The 19,864-nt window shown below is 35.9% G+C and overlaps 2 protein-coding genes across 2 annotated transcripts; one reads left to right on the top strand and one right to left on the bottom strand.

Moving 5' to 3' along the window:
* Window positions 1–8,784: 8,784 nt before the first annotated feature.
* LOC116111729 (cytochrome P450 90A1) lies at window positions 8,785–13,076 on the top strand. The gene is made up of 9 exons (XM_031397878.1): window positions 8,785–8,808; window positions 8,963–9,089; window positions 9,658–10,187; window positions 10,535–10,684; window positions 10,769–11,014; window positions 12,147–12,233; window positions 12,333–12,518; window positions 12,601–12,731; window positions 12,840–13,076. Exons 1-9 carry the CDS (start codon window positions 8,785–8,787, stop codon window positions 12,955–12,957), a joined length of 1,599 nt encoding a protein of 532 aa, XP_031253738.1. The 3' UTR covers window positions 12,958–13,076.
* Window positions 13,077–13,087: 11 nt separating this feature from the next.
* On the bottom strand, window positions 13,088–18,551 carry LOC116111717 (nuclear pore complex protein NUP88). Its single transcript, XM_031397862.1, has 9 exons — window positions 17,787–18,551; window positions 17,547–17,701; window positions 17,314–17,439; window positions 16,740–16,884; window positions 16,177–16,238; window positions 15,645–15,861; window positions 14,337–15,260; window positions 13,790–14,039; window positions 13,088–13,594 (listed from the first exon to the last, which is right to left on the bottom strand). The coding sequence occupies exons 1-9, from the start codon at window positions 18,336–18,338 to the stop codon at window positions 13,335–13,337; spliced, it is 2,691 nt and encodes an 896-aa protein (XP_031253722.1). The 5' UTR covers window positions 18,339–18,551; the 3' UTR covers window positions 13,088–13,334.
* Window positions 18,552–19,864: the final 1,313 nt, after the last annotated feature.

The following is a 19,864-nucleotide window of genomic DNA, read 5'->3' as shown; positions in this document are numbered from 1 at the left end:
CAGCCCTACCTTTTCAAGCATAACAGAAATCCCCTAGTTTTTAAGGTTTGAGGATTGAATCTTGAAAACAACATAATTATGCCTCGATTTGACATGTCCCAAATGATGCCTAGTTGAATCGACTTGGCTACAAGGAGGTCGCGGTACACACTTCTATGAGCAACCTGGGATGGTCTTCTTCCGCAAAGTCAGTGACCTGGATTAAACCCTACTCAGCGATGTGCCAATGTGCTTTGTACCTCGACCTTCGACCTGATAGAACTTGGTGCGTTTCTATTGAAGACAAGGGATCACCTCATTCCGTATTCGACATGCGACGAAGAGTGTTCTATTCTAACGACCTCTTCAGGTGTTATCCGTTGCGCTAGACAGCTAACCCATTAATAAAGCAGCCTTTATTCTAACAGGCGTGTCATATGCGTAATAAATGTCAGCCATGCGCATTAAATGCAAGTCATACTGAAACGACATTCCCTATCAAGACATTAAATGCGGATGAGAGTGCATTTAATGTGGAGGAGGGAATCGAGCCGTCACTCGTTTATTTCAATAGAGGGAAGCGACGATTGAATTTCTCGAAACGTGGTGATTACTCCTTCTTGTCGATTGATGACACGTGGTCGCAATCAACGACGAGAGGAGTATTCTGCCCAAACGTCACTTGGCTTCGGGAAATCCAATCGTCATTTCTCCCACAATAAAACCACAGGCTCGCCTTAAACAATGTCACAACACTCACTCTTTCAGAAAAAGCAAGAAACTCTCGCGAGACCAAATTTTCCATCCCTCAAGCTGGTGCGCATTTAACGTTCATAGCAGGAAGTTCAATCCCCACATCCAAGAGATAATGAAGATCCTTCCATTACTTTCCTTTTTCTTTGTAAGCAATAGGTTTCTTTTAGGGCATGAATTTTTGGGGGTGGTCTCCAATGATTTTTAGGGTTTTTCTAAGGTTTAAGGAAGACACATTGTGGTTTTTTATGCTTCCACATCATCGTACGAAACTTTGTACGAAGACTAAGTAATCCCTGCGTGTCGCTCTTTTTCAGACTGTAGAAGAGATGGACCATTCAGTGACCAGAACAATCGAGGGGACGAGCTCGCTTGCGCAGGATGGCCCCAGAAGACAAGTTGAGGTGTGTACACGCTCGTTTTTTTTTTTTTATATCTATATATATAGTATACAAGAAGGATGAATCGAAGATATGTTTCAATTTCAACTTAATTAACCCTAAACACGCTCTAAATTCTCTATTATTTTGAATTTTTTTTTTGTAATTATAATTTGGTATGAGGATAGTCTCACTCGAGGTTTTTATACTAGTGCCAATCACTATCTGTTAATGAAAACAGGTAGGCAATATATATTTGAGATAGATTATTAATTAATGGTTAAGCTAATTAACACTATAGTTAATCCAAATTCTATATCGTGTGTCATGAACAGAAACCCTAACAATGGATGTTGGATCATAATCCGGCAGCTTCATTGATAAGAACATCGTGATAAAAACCCATAATCAAGATTATCACAAATCTGAATTCTGCCAAAATCCCAGAAATCCTGGATTAATCTGTCTCAAAAGTACTAACCTACCTAAACACATCTAAAAATATATATGAATTCTGTAGTTATGGGGATGACGAGGTAGGTTTCGAATTCAATAATAAAATATAAAAAAGATGAAGCATAAAGAATGAGGATAAAAGGGGATTAAGAATAAGAATAAAATAATTAGGGTTAGTAAAGTTAGTTAATGAATTAATTAAGTGATTGGAGGGCACACAAACACTGATGAAGATGATGGGATTCTTCTCAATCAAAAGGGAAGAGATGATTAATTAATGGAATGGTCTAGTGGGTGGAGAAGCTTATTTTTTTTTGGATTAAACAAAGTTATTGAACAAATTTACAAATAACTCTATTAATTTTGAAAAATGATACGAACAGTGATGTTTTACATTAATTTTTATATTGAATGATGTGTCTATTAAATTAGATAAGTTATGTATTACATTAATAAATATTTTATGAATGAATGATCATTCATCAAATATAGATGATCGTCTATTGTTATTGAACGACCGTTCATTTAAAATAGACTATCATCCATATTATATGGATGGTTATCCACCTAGAATGGATGTCTATTCATAGTTTAAACTAAAAAAAATTAGCCTAAATTATTTATGAATGCCCGTCCTCTTATGAGAACGACTGTTCATATTTATGGACTCTCGTCCATATATTATGAACGGGAACCTTTTACTATGGACACTAGTCCACTCATTTGGATGGCCGTCCATTCTCAAATTTTTTTTTTAATTTTCAATTTTTTTTTCATTTATAAAGAAAAGGCAAGAAAGAAATGAAAATTGGCGTACATTCTCAATTTTTTTTAATTTTTTTTTCATTTATAAACAAAATGCAAGAGAGAAATGAAACCTGTTTTGGGAGGTCTAAATTTTTAAACATTCTAATTGAAAATTTTAAAGAAATTTTTTTATTAAACTAAAATTTGGGGCTCCCAAATTGAATGTAAATTTTTTTACATTAAACAATGGACACGCATCGATCTAAAAAGGACGTCTATCCGTTGAATATAATTTTTTTTAAAATTTTTTGGGTAGGCATCCATCTTATATGGACGCTCGTCAATAGTAAATAGACACCCGTCTATATAAGATGGACGGATAGACACCCGTCAATACAATATGAACAAGAGTCCATTAAATATGGACGGACGTCCATAAATGTTGAACGATCATTCATTCACGAAAAACTCTAGCATGGTCGCGTCTGACTAGTTGTCATATCCTTTGGTACAAAAATTCAATATAAAATTTCGGTGTCTGTAACAGTGCTCATTAATTTTTGGATCTTGAAATTATCATATGGGTAAGAGTTTTAGTAGCAACTCCTATTAATAATTAAGGATAGACTCGAATTGAAGACATCTTAAATAATACATCTAATAGTTCTTATCGAATCACTCAGAGATAATTTTTTTTTTTAGTAAAAAAATTACACCCATAAAAACAAATTAGAGTTTATTTAAATAATTAAAGATTTTGTTATCATAATTTAAGTATATTAAAAGAATGTGTTGGTTTTGATTAATCTACTATCAAATCATAATTTAGATTACTTATTGTCAATTAATTCAGATTGTCTTATTGCTCGACAAGTCACAACAAAGTCCTCAATCATTTTTATCCTTCGCTTTCCAACTCGTAGGATTGCTTATCAAATTTAGATTGAAATTCAATAATTAATCAATCTTACTCCTTTCAATATATATACATAACTTCAATTATTAATTAGAGTATTGTTATAAGTTATATTTGCTTCGCATCGTGAATTTAGTAGACATATATAGATAGTTAGGCTCCTTCCACCTTCGAGTTAGTTTTTGTGAATAAGTTTTAACCAAACCTATTTATCATTATATAAATGGTTTTGCTCTCTCCTATTTAGAGCTAGCTTTTAAAACTTTGCTCGTTTATCAAGTATGTGGTTGGACTCCCTTCTCTCTCGAGTTAGCTTTTAAGACTTGGTTATATCCAACTCATTTATTAAGTTTAATCAAAGGAGAAACACTTGCATGTGTGTATATGAATGAACGAAAGCTGGAAATGAATTGGATTAAATTCTTTGGTCCCTAGTCATAAATTCGAATAAATTTAGCATAAGATTTGATAAGATATTGTGGTCCATTGTATGACACTAACATTTTAATCCATGCACGACAACTTCTTGTGACTATCTGCATCCTAATTCCTCCCCAGTGGTCCTCTTAATTTTCGACTTCAAAAAATTTCATCTACAAAAATACCCACAAAAAATTCTGCAATTCTATTCAGTTTAACACCAATCTTAATTAAGGGAGAAATTAGTTAATATTAATTGAGCAAAAATGGTGTCGGCAAAGTCAGTAGTAGGTTGAGTGGCACCAAAGGGAAGATGTCCCACGCAGAGTTATGTCAAGATTTAATCAACTTTTTACACTATGATATTATGGAAACTTTCCTTTATGAATAATAGCTTTCATTTGATTATCTTCACCAAAATGGTAGGGCAACCATGGGAGGCAAAAGGGATCGATCGATGGAGCAATCGAAGGCCAGGGCTCGTACAATTGGGTTCGGTTTGGTGGCATTATTGCTATGGTTAATTCTCTCTTTAAATAGTTGGTGCAAATTTGGTGATTGCAGTGACCAAATTTGCCAAGTAACTAATAACAATATTATCAGATTATGATATAATGGTGATGAACCAATTGATATGGGCCATCAAAGAAAAAGACATCTTCGGTTGTTTATGAGCTATATACTGTCACCTCACACGTGGGATGAGATGTTGTGGGACATTTCATTATATATGTATATATATATAGTGCACAAGAAGGAATAAATCGAAGTATATGTTTCAATTTCAACTTAATTAACCCTAAACACGCTCTAAATTCTCTATTATTTTGAGATTTTTATTTTTTTTTATTTTTTTTTGTACATATTATAATTTGGTATGAGGATACTCTCACTCGAGATTTTTATACTAGTGCCAATCACTATCTGTTAATGAAATAGGTAGGCAATGTATATTTGAGATTAGATTATTAATTAATGGTTAAGCTAATTTAACAACTATAGTTAATCCAAATTCTATATCGTGTGTCATGAACAGAAACCCTAACAATGGATGTTGGATTCCCATAATCCGGCAGCTTCATTGATAAGAAACATCGTGATAAAAACTCCATAATCAAGATTATCACAAATCTGAATTTTGCCCAAATCCCAGAAATCCTGGATTATAATCTGTCTCAAAAGTACTAACCTACCTAAACACATCTAATAATATATATATGAATTCTGTAGTTATGGAGGATGACGAGGTAGGTTTCGAATTCAATAATAAAATATAAAAAAGATGAAGCATAAAGAATGAGGATTAAAAGGGGATTAAGAATAAGAATAAGATAATTAGGGTTAGTAAAGCTTAGTTAATGAATTAATTAAGTGATTGGAGGAGCACACAAACACATGATGAAGATGATGGGATTCTTCTCACATCAAAAGGGAAGAGATGATTAATTAATGGAATGTCTAGTGGGTGGAGAGCTTAATGTCCCAAATGGGGACCATGTGAGAAAGGAAAGAAATGAACGTGGTAGATTTATGATCCAAAACCCTAGTTTTAAATAATTGCATGTTACTTCCATTATATTTTGACAACGTGGATGGTGGTTAAGCTAAATTAACTTATAATTAATTTAATTTATCTTCTTCTTCATGGGAGCTCACCCATCTTGGTTGGAAAGCTATATAGATCATCAAGTAGATAAACTTAGTTTTCTAATGCTAATGATATAATAGACAGGAAGGGTTTAAGAGGATTTTCATGAGAAAATTAAACTAGGGTTTACAAAAAGACAATTATCAAGGAATTAACACTTTGCTTTTTCATATGAATCTTTTAGTATAAAGCTTGGAACCAAATATTTGGAGATGAGGTGGGACAATCAGTATGCATGATGACATTCTATCTATATTATTATTATTTATGGAAAAAAAAAAAAAAAACCCCCTTCTTTTTATATAACTCTCCGGGTTTCTTATATATATATAGTTCGCTTATAACTCTTGAGTATATCATTCAAGAGATTTTGAGTACGAATCTTCACTACTACTAATAAAGGTAGCTATTGGAGGTTTACTTAGCCGTTAACTTATAATTGGATCTCCCATCTTCAGAGATCATATTGACATTACATTATACTATTAATTTTTAGTGTAACCCATGTGACACATGTATCTCAATTATTTCATCGCACCCACTTACCCTTTTCATTATGTATTATAGTTGTTGATGCTCGATTTTAGACACTAACTACTCGCACGTGTGAAATGCTAAGCAGACTTAGAAGACACGCATGATATGAGAATATTAAGTTAAATAAGGGGTGAGAGGCAATGTTTAAAGTGGTTCAGATGCTCAAAAGCGAATCCTATGTCCACTGCTATTGTATTAACAAGAGGGTAAAGGTCAAGTCGTGTTCAGCGAGCTGAGCTACCGTTTAGAGAGAATACAAGAGGGAGAGAGAAAGAAAGCTATTTTAGAGTATAATTAGCCAATCCCGCAAATGAGAGGGAAGGCTTCTATTTATAGTGGGAGAAACCAAAGTAATGATTACTAAATCTGCAAGTTGGTGGGTACCGTGCAATCCTTCTCTACGTCCCATTGTGCACCTGCCCGAGGGATTTCCTCGACTTATGCAGGGTTTGGACATGTGGACGATTTCCAACCTCCTACTAGTCTAGCACTCACCTACTACACTGACGGGGGTGTGCCACTTGCGCCATTATGCGACGTGGCTGCGTCTAGACGGTCACAGATCCTTCCCAAGTTCTGACCATCCCATGCTGACAAGGCTTCACGTCAGCCCTACCTTTTCAAGCATAACAGAAATCCCCTAGTTTTTAAGGTTTGAGGATCGAATCTTGAAAACAACATAATTATGCCTTGATTTGACATGTCCCAAATGATGCCTGGCTGAATCGACCTGGCTACAAGGAGGTCACCGTACACACTTCTATGAGCGACCTGAGACGGTCTTCTTCCGCAAAGTCAGTGACCTGAATTAGACCCTACTCAGCGATGTACCAATGTGCTTTGTACCTCGACCTAGGTTTGCGACCTGATAGAACTTGGAGCGTTTCTATTGAAGACAAGGGATCACCTCATTCCGTATTCGACATGCAACGAAGAGTGTTCTATTCTAACGACCTCTTCAGGTGTTATCCATTGCGCTAGACAACTAACCCATTAATAAAGCAACCTTTATTCTGACAGACGTGTCATATGCGTAATAAATGTCAGCCATGCGCATTAAATGCAAGTCATACTGAAACGACATTCCCTATCAGGACATTAAATGCGTATGAGAGCGCATTTAATGTGGAAGAGGGAATCGAGCCGTCACTCGTTTATTTCAATGGAGGGAAGCGACGATTGAATTTCTCGAAGCGTGGTGGTTGCTCCTTCTCGTCGATTGATGACACGTGGTCGCGATCAACGGTGAGAGGCGTATTCTGCCCATACGTCGCTTGGCTTCGGGAAATCCAATCGTCATTTCTCCCACTATAAAACCCCAGGCTCGCCTTAAGCAATGTCACAACACTCACTTTTTTAGAAAAAAACAAGAAACTCTCGCGAGACCAGATTTTCCATCCCTTAGGCTGGTGCGCATTTAACGTTCATAGTAGGAAGTTCAATCCTCACATCTAAGAGGTAATGAAGATCCTTCCATTACTTTCCTTTTTCTTTGTAAGCAATAGGTTTCTTTTAGGGCATGAATCTTTGGGGGTGGTCTCCAAGGATTTTTAGGGTTTTTCTAAGGTTTAAAGAAGACACATTGTGGTTTTTTATGCTTCCACGTCATCGTACGAAACTTTGTACGAAGACTAAGTAATCCCTACGTGTCGCTCTTTTTCAGACCGTAAAAGAGATAGACCATTCAGTGACCAGAACAAATGAGGGGACGAGCTCGCTTGCGCAGGACGGCCCCAGAAGACAAGTTGAGGTGCATACACGCTCGTCTAGACACCTCTAAATACCCAAAAAAAACCAAAAAAAAAAAAAAAAAAAAAAAAACAATTAATTTATAGTTGAATGTAGATTAATGTTGTGTTCTTAACCACTGGAGGATCCCATCCTACCTAACATGAATCTACAGATTTCCAATACATATATACAGATATAAAGCCAGACAAGAGAAGCAACCTGATTAATTAAGTTGGTGGTAATTAATTAATTTAAGACTTAACACTAATTAAGTTAAGCTAAATCATATCATTCTTCTCCACGAAGAAGATGAAGAGAGAAAGCTTTCTGGTTTTTTTTTTTTTTTTCAAACCATGTGTGGGCCAAACGACACATGCATTCATTGGGAAAAGTCGAGTGGAGTGGCTAAAAATGTTAAAGAAAGTAGAAAGTTAAGCTGCTACTCCCTGTCTCTTTTTGGTATAATGATACATTATTTCTATGGGCAACAAATAACTAGGGCCACACAAAACACTACCCTTCTGGATCATTTCATCTTCATCTCCATCTTCAGAGATCAGATTGAAATTACATTATACTATTAATTTTTAGTGTAACCCATGTGCTACATGTATCTCAATTATTTCATCACACCCACTTACTCTTTTCATTATGTATTATAGTCTATAATATACCTCACTTCCCTTAATTAGCAATACAATAAAAGACAATTTAGCCTTCAAAAACACAAGCATATATGATATATACCCTTCTTCACAAACTCCTATATATTCTGTCGATTCTTTTGATTAACTAATACTTGGTTAATTAGCTTAATTATTTGTTTAATTATGATTATAGCATAGAGAAAAAAAAATGTATAAATGAATTCTAAATGATTGGTTTGGCCATTAAAGATGTTTGTCCTATTTATTGAATTTTCTGAGTTTAAACATTAGGGTTATTTGCCATAATAACATAATGGTTTATCTGATTTTTTTTTTTATTTTTTTTTTTTTTGTAGGATGTGTTGATGCGTGATTTTGTACACCAACCAAATGCACATGTGAAACGCTGAGCTGGCCTAGAAGACACACGTGGATGAGAGAATGAGTAGTAAAAGAAATGACAAGACGGTGTTTAAAGTGGTTCAGATGCTTTAAGGAAGCAAATCCTATGTCCACTGATATTGTATTAATGACAACGACTAGGTCACGCTCGACGAGCTGGATTTACAAATGGATACAATAGACAGAGAGCATGTATGCTATTTTTTAGAGAGATTAGCCAATCCCCAAAATGAGAGTGGAATCCTCAATTTATAGGGAGATGGATTAAGGTTATGATTACTGAATCTGTGAGTTGGTGGGGTTATCCGTACAAATCTTCCTTTACGTCCCATTGCCCACCTTCCAGTGCGATTTACGTGATTTTGGGGCAGGCATTGGACACTTGGAAGCTCTCCAGCTCCTGACTGGTCTGGCGCGCACCCACTGTACTGACAGGAGTGTACTGCTCCCTTTCTCACGTGACTCGGCTGCGAGTATACCCATGCTCTGACTTTTGCGCGCTGACTGGGCCTTACGTCAGCCCTGGGTCTTTTAGGCATAACAGGATGTTTAATGGATTCGAAGATTAATTGAGATACGTGTAAACTCACTTGAATACCGTCGATTATTAAAATAAAGAAAAAAAAAATGGTATATAAATGTAGCGATGGTTTTATGAAGGCGATCATATCATATATGCCAATTTGGTGGTGTCCCAACGGTGCTTTTACACAACCTTTCTATACAAGAATTCTTTCCAAAGTTTCCTTCCAAAATCTTATCCTCAGAGCGACACAAAGAAAGAGCGAAAAAGAAAGTTTATACATGGAATTAAATTAAATTAAGAATTTAAATCTCTCATTTCTGTTTCAGATACCAAAATATCCAGCATTTATTTCTCCCCCGCAACCTCTACTAAGGTTCTTTTGGAGATACCCCTCGTGTGCCTCCCTCTCTTCTCCATTAATACCCCAACCCAGCAAAGCTTCTTCCTTTACTTCAAAAACTTCAACTTTTACATGTTTATAATCTTATCTTACTGATAAATAAATAATCACTGAGTTATTTCCATGGAGGACCTTCTCTATAATATGTTTCTTTGTGTTATTATTTCAGTTGTAATATTTTTCTTTATATTCCGTTCATCTCGGAGCCGGCGTCTCCGGTTGCCGCCGGGGAGTCTGGGGCTGCCTTTTGTGGGGGAGACACTTCAGCTTATTGCTGCGTACAAAACTGAGAATCCTGAGCCTTTCATTGACGAGAGGGTGAACCGGTTCGGTTCCATATTTACCACCCATGTTTTTGGTGAACCGACGGTGTTCTCCGCCGACCCAGAAACGAACCGGTTCATATTGCAGAATGAAGGGAAGCTGTTTGAGTGTAGCTACCCGGGTTCGATATCGAACCTTTTGGGAAAGCATTCTCTTTTGTTGATGAAAGGGAGTCTCCACAAGAGAATGCATTCTCTAACTATGAGTTTCGCTAATTCCTCCATTATTAAAGACCATCTTTTGGTGGACATCGACCGGCTAGTCCGGCTCAATATGGACTCCTGGACCGACCGGGTCTTCCTCATGGAAGAAGCCAAGAAGGTAACATTATTAGTTTTTTTTTTTTTTTTTTTACTCAAACTGAGTTGACTCAGAGAGGAACCGTCCGGGTCAATCACAGTTTAGTTTTTTTTTTTATATACTTTGTGTCATGATTCACGTTAAAAATGGTGGGCATGGTGAGTCAGAATCCATGGTTTGCGATATGCGGCTGGAATCATTGTCTCTGGTTTTTGCTTTTGAATATTAAAGGAATATTTGTCTGCTTCATCCATGTTATATTGTTATTATTATAGTTAAGTACGTATTAATTAATGTAAAATATTATTATAGTAAGAACTAATAAATTAATAGATTGGTTGCTTCGTCTTTGTTACTGAATTTTGCAGATTACATTTGAGTTAACAGTGAAGCAACTGATGAGTTTTGATCCTGGAGAATGGACGGAAAGTCTGAGAAAAGAATACGTTCTTGTTATTGAAGGCTTCTTCACCGTCCCTCTGCCCATTTTCTCCACCACCTACCGCAGAGCTATTCAAGTAATCGCTTTTGTCCTATGAATAATAATAAAAATACATCTAAAATGATTAATTTATTGATTATGGTTGATCGGGTTTGTGCAGGCGAGGACGAAGGTGGCAGAGGCGTTGAGTTTGATAGTGAGGCAGAGGAGAAAAGAGAGTGAATCGGGTGAGAGAAAGAGTGACATGTTGGGTGCACTTTTGGCCGGAGACGGTGGGTTTTCCGACGAGGAAATTGTCGATTTCTTAGTTGCTTTATTGGTGGCTGGCTATGAAACCACCTCTACTATTATGACTCTCGCTGTTAAGTTCCTCACGGAGACCCCTCTCGCTTTGGCTCAACTGTATGTAATTTTATTTTCCATTTTCTATCTAATTTTTATAATTTAAAAAAAAAAAAAAAAGAGTGGAGCCCAAAGCCATAATGATCATGTTGTTGCCTCATTTCATTGTCTACTTTGTCAACCTTTTAACAATGGGGGTGGTGAGATAAAAAAAATTAAAAGCTTTTTTTTATTCTATTATATTATTTAAAAAAGATAGAAAAATAATTTCTATATAAACAAATTAAATTTTAATTATTTGCATCCTTTTAACGGTGTGTGAAAGTTTTGGAGGGAAATCATCCTCGGTTGAGACGGTAGAAACTTTTAAATAATAATTTAAAAAAATTTGAATTTAATTTTACGATCTTAAAAAAATTAATCGTGTAGAAAGTTGGCTCGAACATTTCTAAATACAAAAAAAAATTTGAAGGAATTTTTTTTTTTCTTTTTTTTTTGGATTGGAGTAAAAAGGGAAAAGCGGGTGTTGGGGGAAGTATTTATAATGTTGGTCAAAAGTAGAGGCAAAAAGTTACAACAGTAAAGTCAAAGTACGAACCGACATTTGTGTAACCGGACAATATCATGCCATCAAAAACTGCACGCCTCGCCTCTGGATGTGCTGTAATTGTTAAAAAAAAAAAAAAAAAAAAGCCTCCCTGTCAACGTGTCAGAGTCTGATCACATTTACCCTTTGACCATTTTGTCTGGTACGAAATTACTAAACCACCCCTCCTCTTCATTAGTACAATCTTCCTAGTGGTGGGTGGTATTGTACGACGGGTTGCAAAAATTGGACCGATGGGTCCCAGGCGTGGGACATTGAAAAACGTGTGGTGCTGATTTCTAGGAGACGGCCATCAAGCGCATCAAACGGTGTAAAGTGAAGATGGTGATGATGTCACCTACTCACCTAGTCACCACCCTAGCTAGTGCAGCCTCTTGATTCCTAGGATTGTTTTGATCTTTGTGCAGTCACGTGATTGTTTCAAACCTAACCGTTTGATCCTCATTTTTTTTCACTCTGTAGAAACAGTTTCATAGGACACCATTTGCCTCTTTCCCTTGTCAAATTTTGTGGGCCATATTAAATAGGCCCATGGCCCATCCTAGTCCAGAAGCTTTTAATTTAATTGATATGTAAGTGATTTTTGTAGGAGGAGCATGAGGGGATCAGGAAGAAGAAGAAGAAGGAAGAGGGTCTTGAATGGAGTGATTATAAATCAATGCCATTTACTCAGTGTGTAAGTAGACAGTTTTAAAAGTAAATTACTAATTAATTAATTAATAGCAGCTTTTATTATGCAGTGCGGCTCTGCTCATTTTGACTTTGCTTTTTTCAGGTTGTTAATGAGACCCTGAGATTGGCAAACATAATCGGTGGAGTATTTAGAAGAGCAATGACTGATATTGACATTAAAGGTTACACAATTCCAAAAGGATGGAAGGTTTTTGCATCATTTAGAGCTGTACATTTAGACCATGCCCATTTTAAAGATGCTCGCTCTTTCAATCCATGGCGATGGCAGGTAGATTTTTATTTTTCTTTCTCTATTTTGTTGTTAGTTATAATGGAAATTAATGACTTAAAATTATATCAAAAATGAACAGAGTAATTCAGGAGGAACAAGTTCAGTGAATGTGTTCACCCCATTTGGAGGAGGGCCACGGCTGTGCCCCGGTTATGAACTTGCCAGAGTTGAGCTCTCAGTTTTTCTTCATCACATAGTCACTCGTTTCAGGTACTGCTGATTTTTTTTTTTTAATTTGTAAAAACAGTTGTTGAATTGAATATGAATCTAAGCAGAGATTGGTTTTGTTTTTGTTATGTTTATGTTTATGTTTGACAGTTGGGTTCCAGCTGAAGAGGACAAGTTAGTTTTCTTTCCGACGACTAGGACGCAGAAGAGGTATCCAATTATTGTTAAGCCTCGAAATGTAGAAGAAGAAGAAGAAGAAGAAGAGTAATCATGTTTTAATGTTGTATTAGTAGAATATTATTATGTAAATTATCATATTTACATTTATTATTTAACTAAGCCGCCCTGTTAATTATTATTATTAATAAAGGTTAGTGGGTATCAATTATCATCAAAGCTAGCAAGAATCATTTCTTCTTCCTTTTTCTGATACAATGAACTTGGATTTCCATCACTATTTTAAGCAATCAACCAAACAACAACAGCCTTACATTAAAGCTCTAATTCCAGTTCCAGTTCTCAATTCTCAGTATTTATCTTCGGCAGTTTGCTCAGAAAACGATACCGACCCGTGTATACTTTCACAGACTGCAAGAGCTTTCATCTTTGAGTTCTCACTGTTGACAACGGTGATAGGTTTCATCATCATCTGCTGCTTTCCTGCCTTTTTAATGCAGATTCAACAAGCTTAACCTTCTTTGAGTTCTCACTGTTGACAATTGTGAGTTTTTCCATTGCGGATTTTAGCTGGGACATTTGGGCATCTTGGACATTGTTCTTTACTAATGTTTTCCTTTGTTGGTTTGTACTGCCCTTTGTTGGAGATTGTGTAAGCCTTCTCAGCCTTGCTCTTAATGCCTCAATGGAAGAATGCAAAGCATCCAGCTCAACTCCTGTAAACTGGTCTGCAAAAACCATAAAAAGAATAATAATAATAATAATTAATGCCCTGAGAAAGTGATCCCAGCCAATCTAGAAATGAAGTGTTTTAAATTAAGAATTTACAGCCCAATGGACCACAAGTTATATTCAGATTAGGTCAAAAAAATAATTAAATACTGTTCATCAAAGTATTTGTCGTGTGAAAAGAAGTTGATTACCAAGCTCAGACTTAAATTCTCTCTCAGCTCTAGACAATGGTTTCTTATGTGCCCCAGGCAAATTCCTCAAGCGTTGTAATCGCTGTTCTAGACTATTATGTATCTCAATTGCATGATCAATCCTCTCTTCCAATCTTGGTTGTTTCACCTCAACTTGAGAAATCTTCTCTTGCGCCTCACGTAAACGAGCATGCTGATCATCAATGAGTCGCATCAATTGTGGTGCATGATGCTTGAGCTCAAAGTATACCTATAAAATGGAGAAGCAAACTTATCATACAACAAATTTAAACATCAATCATAAAACAGCATCTGAACATTGCTGCAATCAGTTTCATGCCATCTCAATATTTTACATACAAAATCAACAGAGCGTAAAGCCAACAAAAACATCTAGGATTATTGCCAAACCACAAACGTCTAAACAATATGCATCAAAAAGCACACTAGAACCAAAATGACAAAGATGGTTAAATTATAAGAAAGAAATTCTAGTGCAAATGGTACTGCAGTAATTGTAGGTGAATTAGATTGTACATTCTCTCACCTTATGTGCATATTCAACATAATTTTCATGGAAAAGCTTGAAGTACTGATGGAGAGTTGATCGACCTTCAATAGAATCAGCAGCAACAGAACGAAGGTTTGGTAAAGCCTGAGGATGAAGAACCACCTTAGGACCAACTAGAAGTTCCTTACTTATGATATCTGGAGTATCTGTCTCTTTCCTTTCCCCTAAGTTAATAGGTTTCTTCTCTGTATCAATTTTAATGGGAAGCAATAAGTTCCAACTTTTCATCTCTAGCACAATACATTCGTGAGTTGAGGTGACTCCCACAATCCATGAGTATCCAAATGAATCCGACAATGACACAAATCCACACAGACGAGATGAAGACGAGGTTTCTCCTTGGCATGTACTCAGGACAGGATTCACGGAAGGAGTTCTGACTGTCTCATCCTTACCACGGTTTTGACTTGTAAATGGGAGATAATGCAACACTATTGAATCTATTCCTCCATCATGAAGTGCATATATTCTTTCTTGCATAAGGGGATCAACAAACATAGTAATAAGAGAACCACTGTCTGTATTCCTAGGCAAGGCCAAATCCACAGTAGCCAATCTCAATAACGGAGGCGGATGCCCCAACCAAACAGTATGATCAACCGGTTGATCAAGCTTCACAATTGGAAACTGAACTGACATAGGTTCACAAATCATAGCAAGTCCAAGAATATGGTCATGATAATCAACACGAAGACGAGGTGCATTACCGACAATCCAGACTGGCTGGATTTCATCCGCTAGGGCATCTATTTGCAATTGCCCAACACTCCAGGCAGTCACTAAAATTGAGTCTTTGCTGACTAAACTATACAGAAAACTGACTGCACGACCTTCACATTCTGCCCCCCGAACTGCAAGCACTTCATCCTCCCCACCATGGCATACTTTCCGCAGAGGTCCCTGCAGACATTAATAATCAAGATTTTGTTGGTTTTTAGAAGATGGTTCAGTAAAATCAGCACAGCTAGATTTGAAGAAGATTTGGCTACTGGAAGCAAGCCACCAATATTAGAAACTTGTACACTAAAAGTTCAATTATTACAAAAAAAATAATAATAATAATAATATTATTATTATAATGATTTTTTTTTTTTCTTTTTTATAAGACATTCTAGTATGCATTAAGCAAACAAATAAAATTCCTTCCCTCTTCGCTGAACAGGCCATTGGGAGTAAAAAACAAGCATGTCTTACTAAATTTCCCAAATGCTTAAATACATTTTAAAGCATCTATTCAACATAGGCTACTGCAAGATGTGTGTAACAAAAAATATAGATATATACCTGCAAAGAAAGTGATGAATTAAATAAAGCATGAGGATGAGCTTTTAGCGTAGGCAGATCTCCTTCATCCACTGCATCTTGAGCCAACTCAGGAAATGTTGCTTCTAACCAAGAGATTGCCAGACTAGAATTACTGATAGCTGATGAATTGCTTGATCTTAGACCAAAAGTATGAGCATCACTATATATCTCCAATATGGATTCCCATTTGTAGACACTGGTGCAAATTTAATATAAGTTAAATTGAATATAAATAATTAGCCATTAAGCGAAGCAAGTACACAAATATTTTCAGGCAGCCATTATTGTGCATGTAAAGTGTTATATAGGCTGTATTGTAACACACAAAGTTTCATGAACCATGGCAAGCTAAATATGTTCCTCTACCTCCTGCTAACATTTTCAAACATCTTGATTTTCTTACTCATAAAACACAGTATTGCCTATCCATAACCAACTCTAGACAAAATTGTAGGTTAACATTAAAAATGACAGAAATGAAAAATTGCAGACTAATTACTATCTAAAGTACCTTCCAAATGGAACTATCGGACACAGGATGTATATTGAACCATCACTGAATAATACAAAAACCTGCAGAAACAGAAGAAAGCTCAATATAGATTGATGATATTGCTGATACTAGATTGAAAAATTTTAAACTTATTACCAAAACATAATGGTCATGGATAAATAAGGACAAGAAGGCTACACAAATGTTGCTACAAGCAAGGATGACTTATTAAAAAACAGTAAAATTGAATGATATCATCTTGTGATATATATCAAGTATGAGCAAAAGCCAAAAAGCGTTAACACTTTGGTATGAGATTATTCTGTTTTGTAAAGCATCATCAGTGCTTATGAAATCAATGGCAATAACCTTCCAAGATAAATTTGCATCAAATGCTTTTCTTCTTGTTGTGATCAGAAGACATTTTCCAGTACAGAACCACAATTTCACAGATAAATACAGTGCAAATTAAACCCAAATTGTGATTATTGGACGACGAAACAAACTATTAAATCCCATTCTTTGCAATAAAAAATTTCACATGCATTAATGAGACTATATAGATTTTCAAGTGAACTTACAGTAAATCTATCCCACAAGTGGTCTCCACCAAAAGAAAAATCAACAGGGCAAATTGATGCAGCATTCCTAGATCGACCTGGTTCAACGGGCTGTAGATAATATTCTTGCTCTGGTTGCATGAGATCTGCAGACAGATTAAAAAGTCTACCAAAGGAAAGAATTGTTACGACTCAACACCAGATTCAATTAAAAACACAGTTTGCAAATAATCAGAAAATAAAATTACTTCTACTAACATTATGTAGCAAAATTTAAAGTTGACAAGTGCAATAAAGCCACAGACATAGGCTGGCATGAATCCTCCAAAGTAAGATTATGACTAAACAATATTTCTTGCATGTTACTGACAACATTGGTAGAACTATATACTCCCCTCAAGATGAGGCACACTTATTGAGATGAAGTAAACATAGAGATTTCCTATGGTATAATACTTCCAATGGCTGCTGAAATGACACACACATTTAAAGCATTATGAACAATTTGAACAATGTTCAAATTCAAACTGGAACATTTGCATGTTTCAAGCATATTTCAAGCACATAGCTAACTAAATCAAGACAATTATGATACCTGAAAACTGAATCAGAGGAAAGAATCCCCAAATGGGTTTCACTATAAGGATGCCAAGAAACTTGTAGTATACGTATAGCATTGCTGCTGCTACTAAAATAGATTTGAGCACCAATCGAAACAGTCCTGTATATTAATCAATTAACCCAATGCATAATGTGTAAGCAACCAAACCACAATGGAAAAAGAAGAAAAAATCAGAACATGTTAACAACATTTGCTAGTTCCAGTACCTGCAAACAAGTGTGTTACTATCTGTAGTACAAGTTCGTCCGTACAAGTACATGACACACAACCCATCTGAACCAGCGAGTAGTAAAGCCGAGCCATTTCTATTAATTGAAATTCTATTAACTTCAAAATTAAGCTTCACATCAGGTTGCAATACCTATAAACAAAATAAAGTTAAACTAAATTAAATTACTCAGCACATGCAAAAAGTTAAAGAATAAGCTGTAAGAGTTAAATAAAACCTTAGAAGGCGAAGCTGCGATGATAGAAGTCGGGTCGGGTTCGCCCAGCCGAATGGAAATCCGATGGAGGCAACCTTTGTTAGAGTTCCAGTAATATAACCGAGAAGCTCCATCCCATGCCACAAGATTTTTTGGAGTTCCAGATGACTCCTTTCCGGTAGAGGAGTCTCCGTAGGCGGCGGAAAAGACGGGGTGACTCTGAAGTGGCGACCATTCGAGTTCCTCTTTAGGCGTGAGCGAGCGGCGCGAGTCTGTGTTTGCTTCTGAGAAATCAAAATTGAACCTCATTCTGCAATTATCTTTACTTAGGTTTTGTGAGTGTATTTTACTGTTCGGTTTAATGTCTGAGACAGAGGAGGACTGACACGGCCATGGAAGAAGAATAAGTTCGGCAGATGTTGTGAGGTTTGTGAAACGGCGTCGCTTTTGTAGCTGGGCATTATGGGCGGGCTGGGTCTCAGGAAATAAAATTAGGCCCGGTCCATTAAATATAAATTGCCGCGCATTTGAAAAGCCGAGAGAGTGAAAAACAGAACAAATTAAAAACACCATAGTTGATTAGAGAAGGAGAACTGCAAATGGAGAATCACTGCGCCAAATTGAGGGTTTCCGAGATATTTCTAAAAGCTACACAGAATAACCAACCAAACCTTCGGCATAACTTTGAACTTCGAAGTTCGCTCCAGATGAAGGTAGCTCTTAACTCCCCAGTAAAACCCAAAAGACACTGGAATCCTTACAGTGGTTCAGGAGAAATATTGGAATCCTCAGAAGCTGATATAACGAGTTAACGACTGGCGTCCGCCATTTTATTTTATTTTTTTATTCGGGTACGAAACATATGTTGGAATATCATATGGATCCCAAATATTTGTAATATTCCAAAAAAATTAACAATAATTCTGTGCTTATAAATCTTACAACAAATATTTCCACACAAAATGATGTGATAAAAAATGAGTGAAAGGGTGAAACAAAAAGTCAAACTTACTATATTCACTCTTCCATTTATTTTTTGCTACATCACTTTGTACGGAGATCTTTGTAAGATTTCTTCGTAAATTTAACATTACTAAAAAATTAATAGACCCTAAGTTCTTAATTTAATTGCATAAACAACTTTTTTTATATGTCGAGAACCCTCTTTTTTTGTTAAACTTTTTAATTATCTTTGGGTAATCGAGTGATTCAATAGAGACTCTTGGATGTATTACTCAAGAGGTCTCTGAGTTTGAATCACTTCTCGGCTGCTAATAGAGGTAATCACTGAAACTCTTATCCAATAGTTCCAAAATTTTGGGAATTAGTTGAGGTGCGCATAAATTACCTCGAACACCCCGACTGTCAAAAAAAAAAAAATAATAATAATAATAACCCCAAAATAAGTAATATATCAATGAACTCCTTATATTTGTCTTAGCTTTAAATTACCCTTATTGTAATGAAAATGAAAACCCGACAGTTTACAATCTTGTCAAATTACCCATTTAATAACTCCTAAATATCATTTAGACACCTAGAATAATATAGATTCATGTAGATACAGAAGAAAATATTCTCTGATCAAATGTTGTACCTACGGGATAGGAAAGAGGAAAAAAACCGAAATTTATTTTTGGTCGAAAAACCAATCTGATTTATTTCGTACCTCTCACTCAATGAGAAAATGGATGGATCAAACCTATGGGACTTAAGGAATGATGGAAAGGAATAAAATAAATAAATAAAAAGAGAAAAGAGAGGGAAAAAAATAATAAAGAAATAAGTAGATAAACATGAAGTAGAGTAACCTAGATTCCAAATGAACAAATTCAAACTTGAAAATGATCTTTTTGATTCTAGAAGAATGAGGTCCAAAGGGGTTGATGGAGAAAAATCTCTTGTTCTTGTTATAATACCGTGTGATTGGATCCACAGGTGTTTGGTAAAAAGAACAATCTTCTCCTTTCAGATTAAGTTACCCATAGTCAACCTTTTCATTGACATATCTCAAAATCACCCGTTCCAGATTTATGTATTTTGATTTCCAAGTTTGGATGAGAGGCTTTATTCTTATTCATTACATCTAGGAAGCGACA

Source organism: Pistacia vera, unplaced genomic scaffold, assembly GCF_008641045.1.
Source record: "Pistacia vera cultivar Batoury unplaced genomic scaffold, PisVer_v2 Contig65, whole genome shotgun sequence".
Taxonomy (NCBI): Eukaryota; Viridiplantae; Streptophyta; class Magnoliopsida; order Sapindales; family Anacardiaceae; genus Pistacia; species Pistacia vera.
Note: the sequence above shows the minus strand (reverse complement) of the source record. Positions and strands in the feature narration are given on the sequence as shown.

Bases quoted from the DNA above. Each gene is read 5' to 3' on its own strand.
- LOC116111717 (XM_031397862.1), bottom strand. From the start codon at position 18,338: ATGGTGTTTTTAATTTGTTCTGTTTTTCACTCTCTCGGCTTTTCAAAT. The intron at 17,440-17,546 runs GTACTGGAACTA...ATTAATATACAG, and splicing joins AGTAACACACTTGTTTGCAG to GACTGTTTCGATTGGTGCTC. The intron at 15,261-15,644 runs GTATATATCTAT...TAATGTCTGCAG, and splicing joins ATTCATCACTTTCTTTGCAG to GGACCTCTGCGGAAAGTATG.
- LOC116111729 (XM_031397878.1), top strand. From the start codon at position 8,785: ATGGATACAATAGACAGAGAGCAT. The intron at 12,234-12,332 runs GTAAGTAGACAG...TGCTTTTTTCAG, and splicing joins CAATGCCATTTACTCAGTGT to GTTGTTAATGAGACCCTGAG. The intron at 12,732-12,839 runs GTACTGCTGATT...TATGTTTGACAG, and splicing joins CACATAGTCACTCGTTTCAG to TTGGGTTCCAGCTGAAGAGG.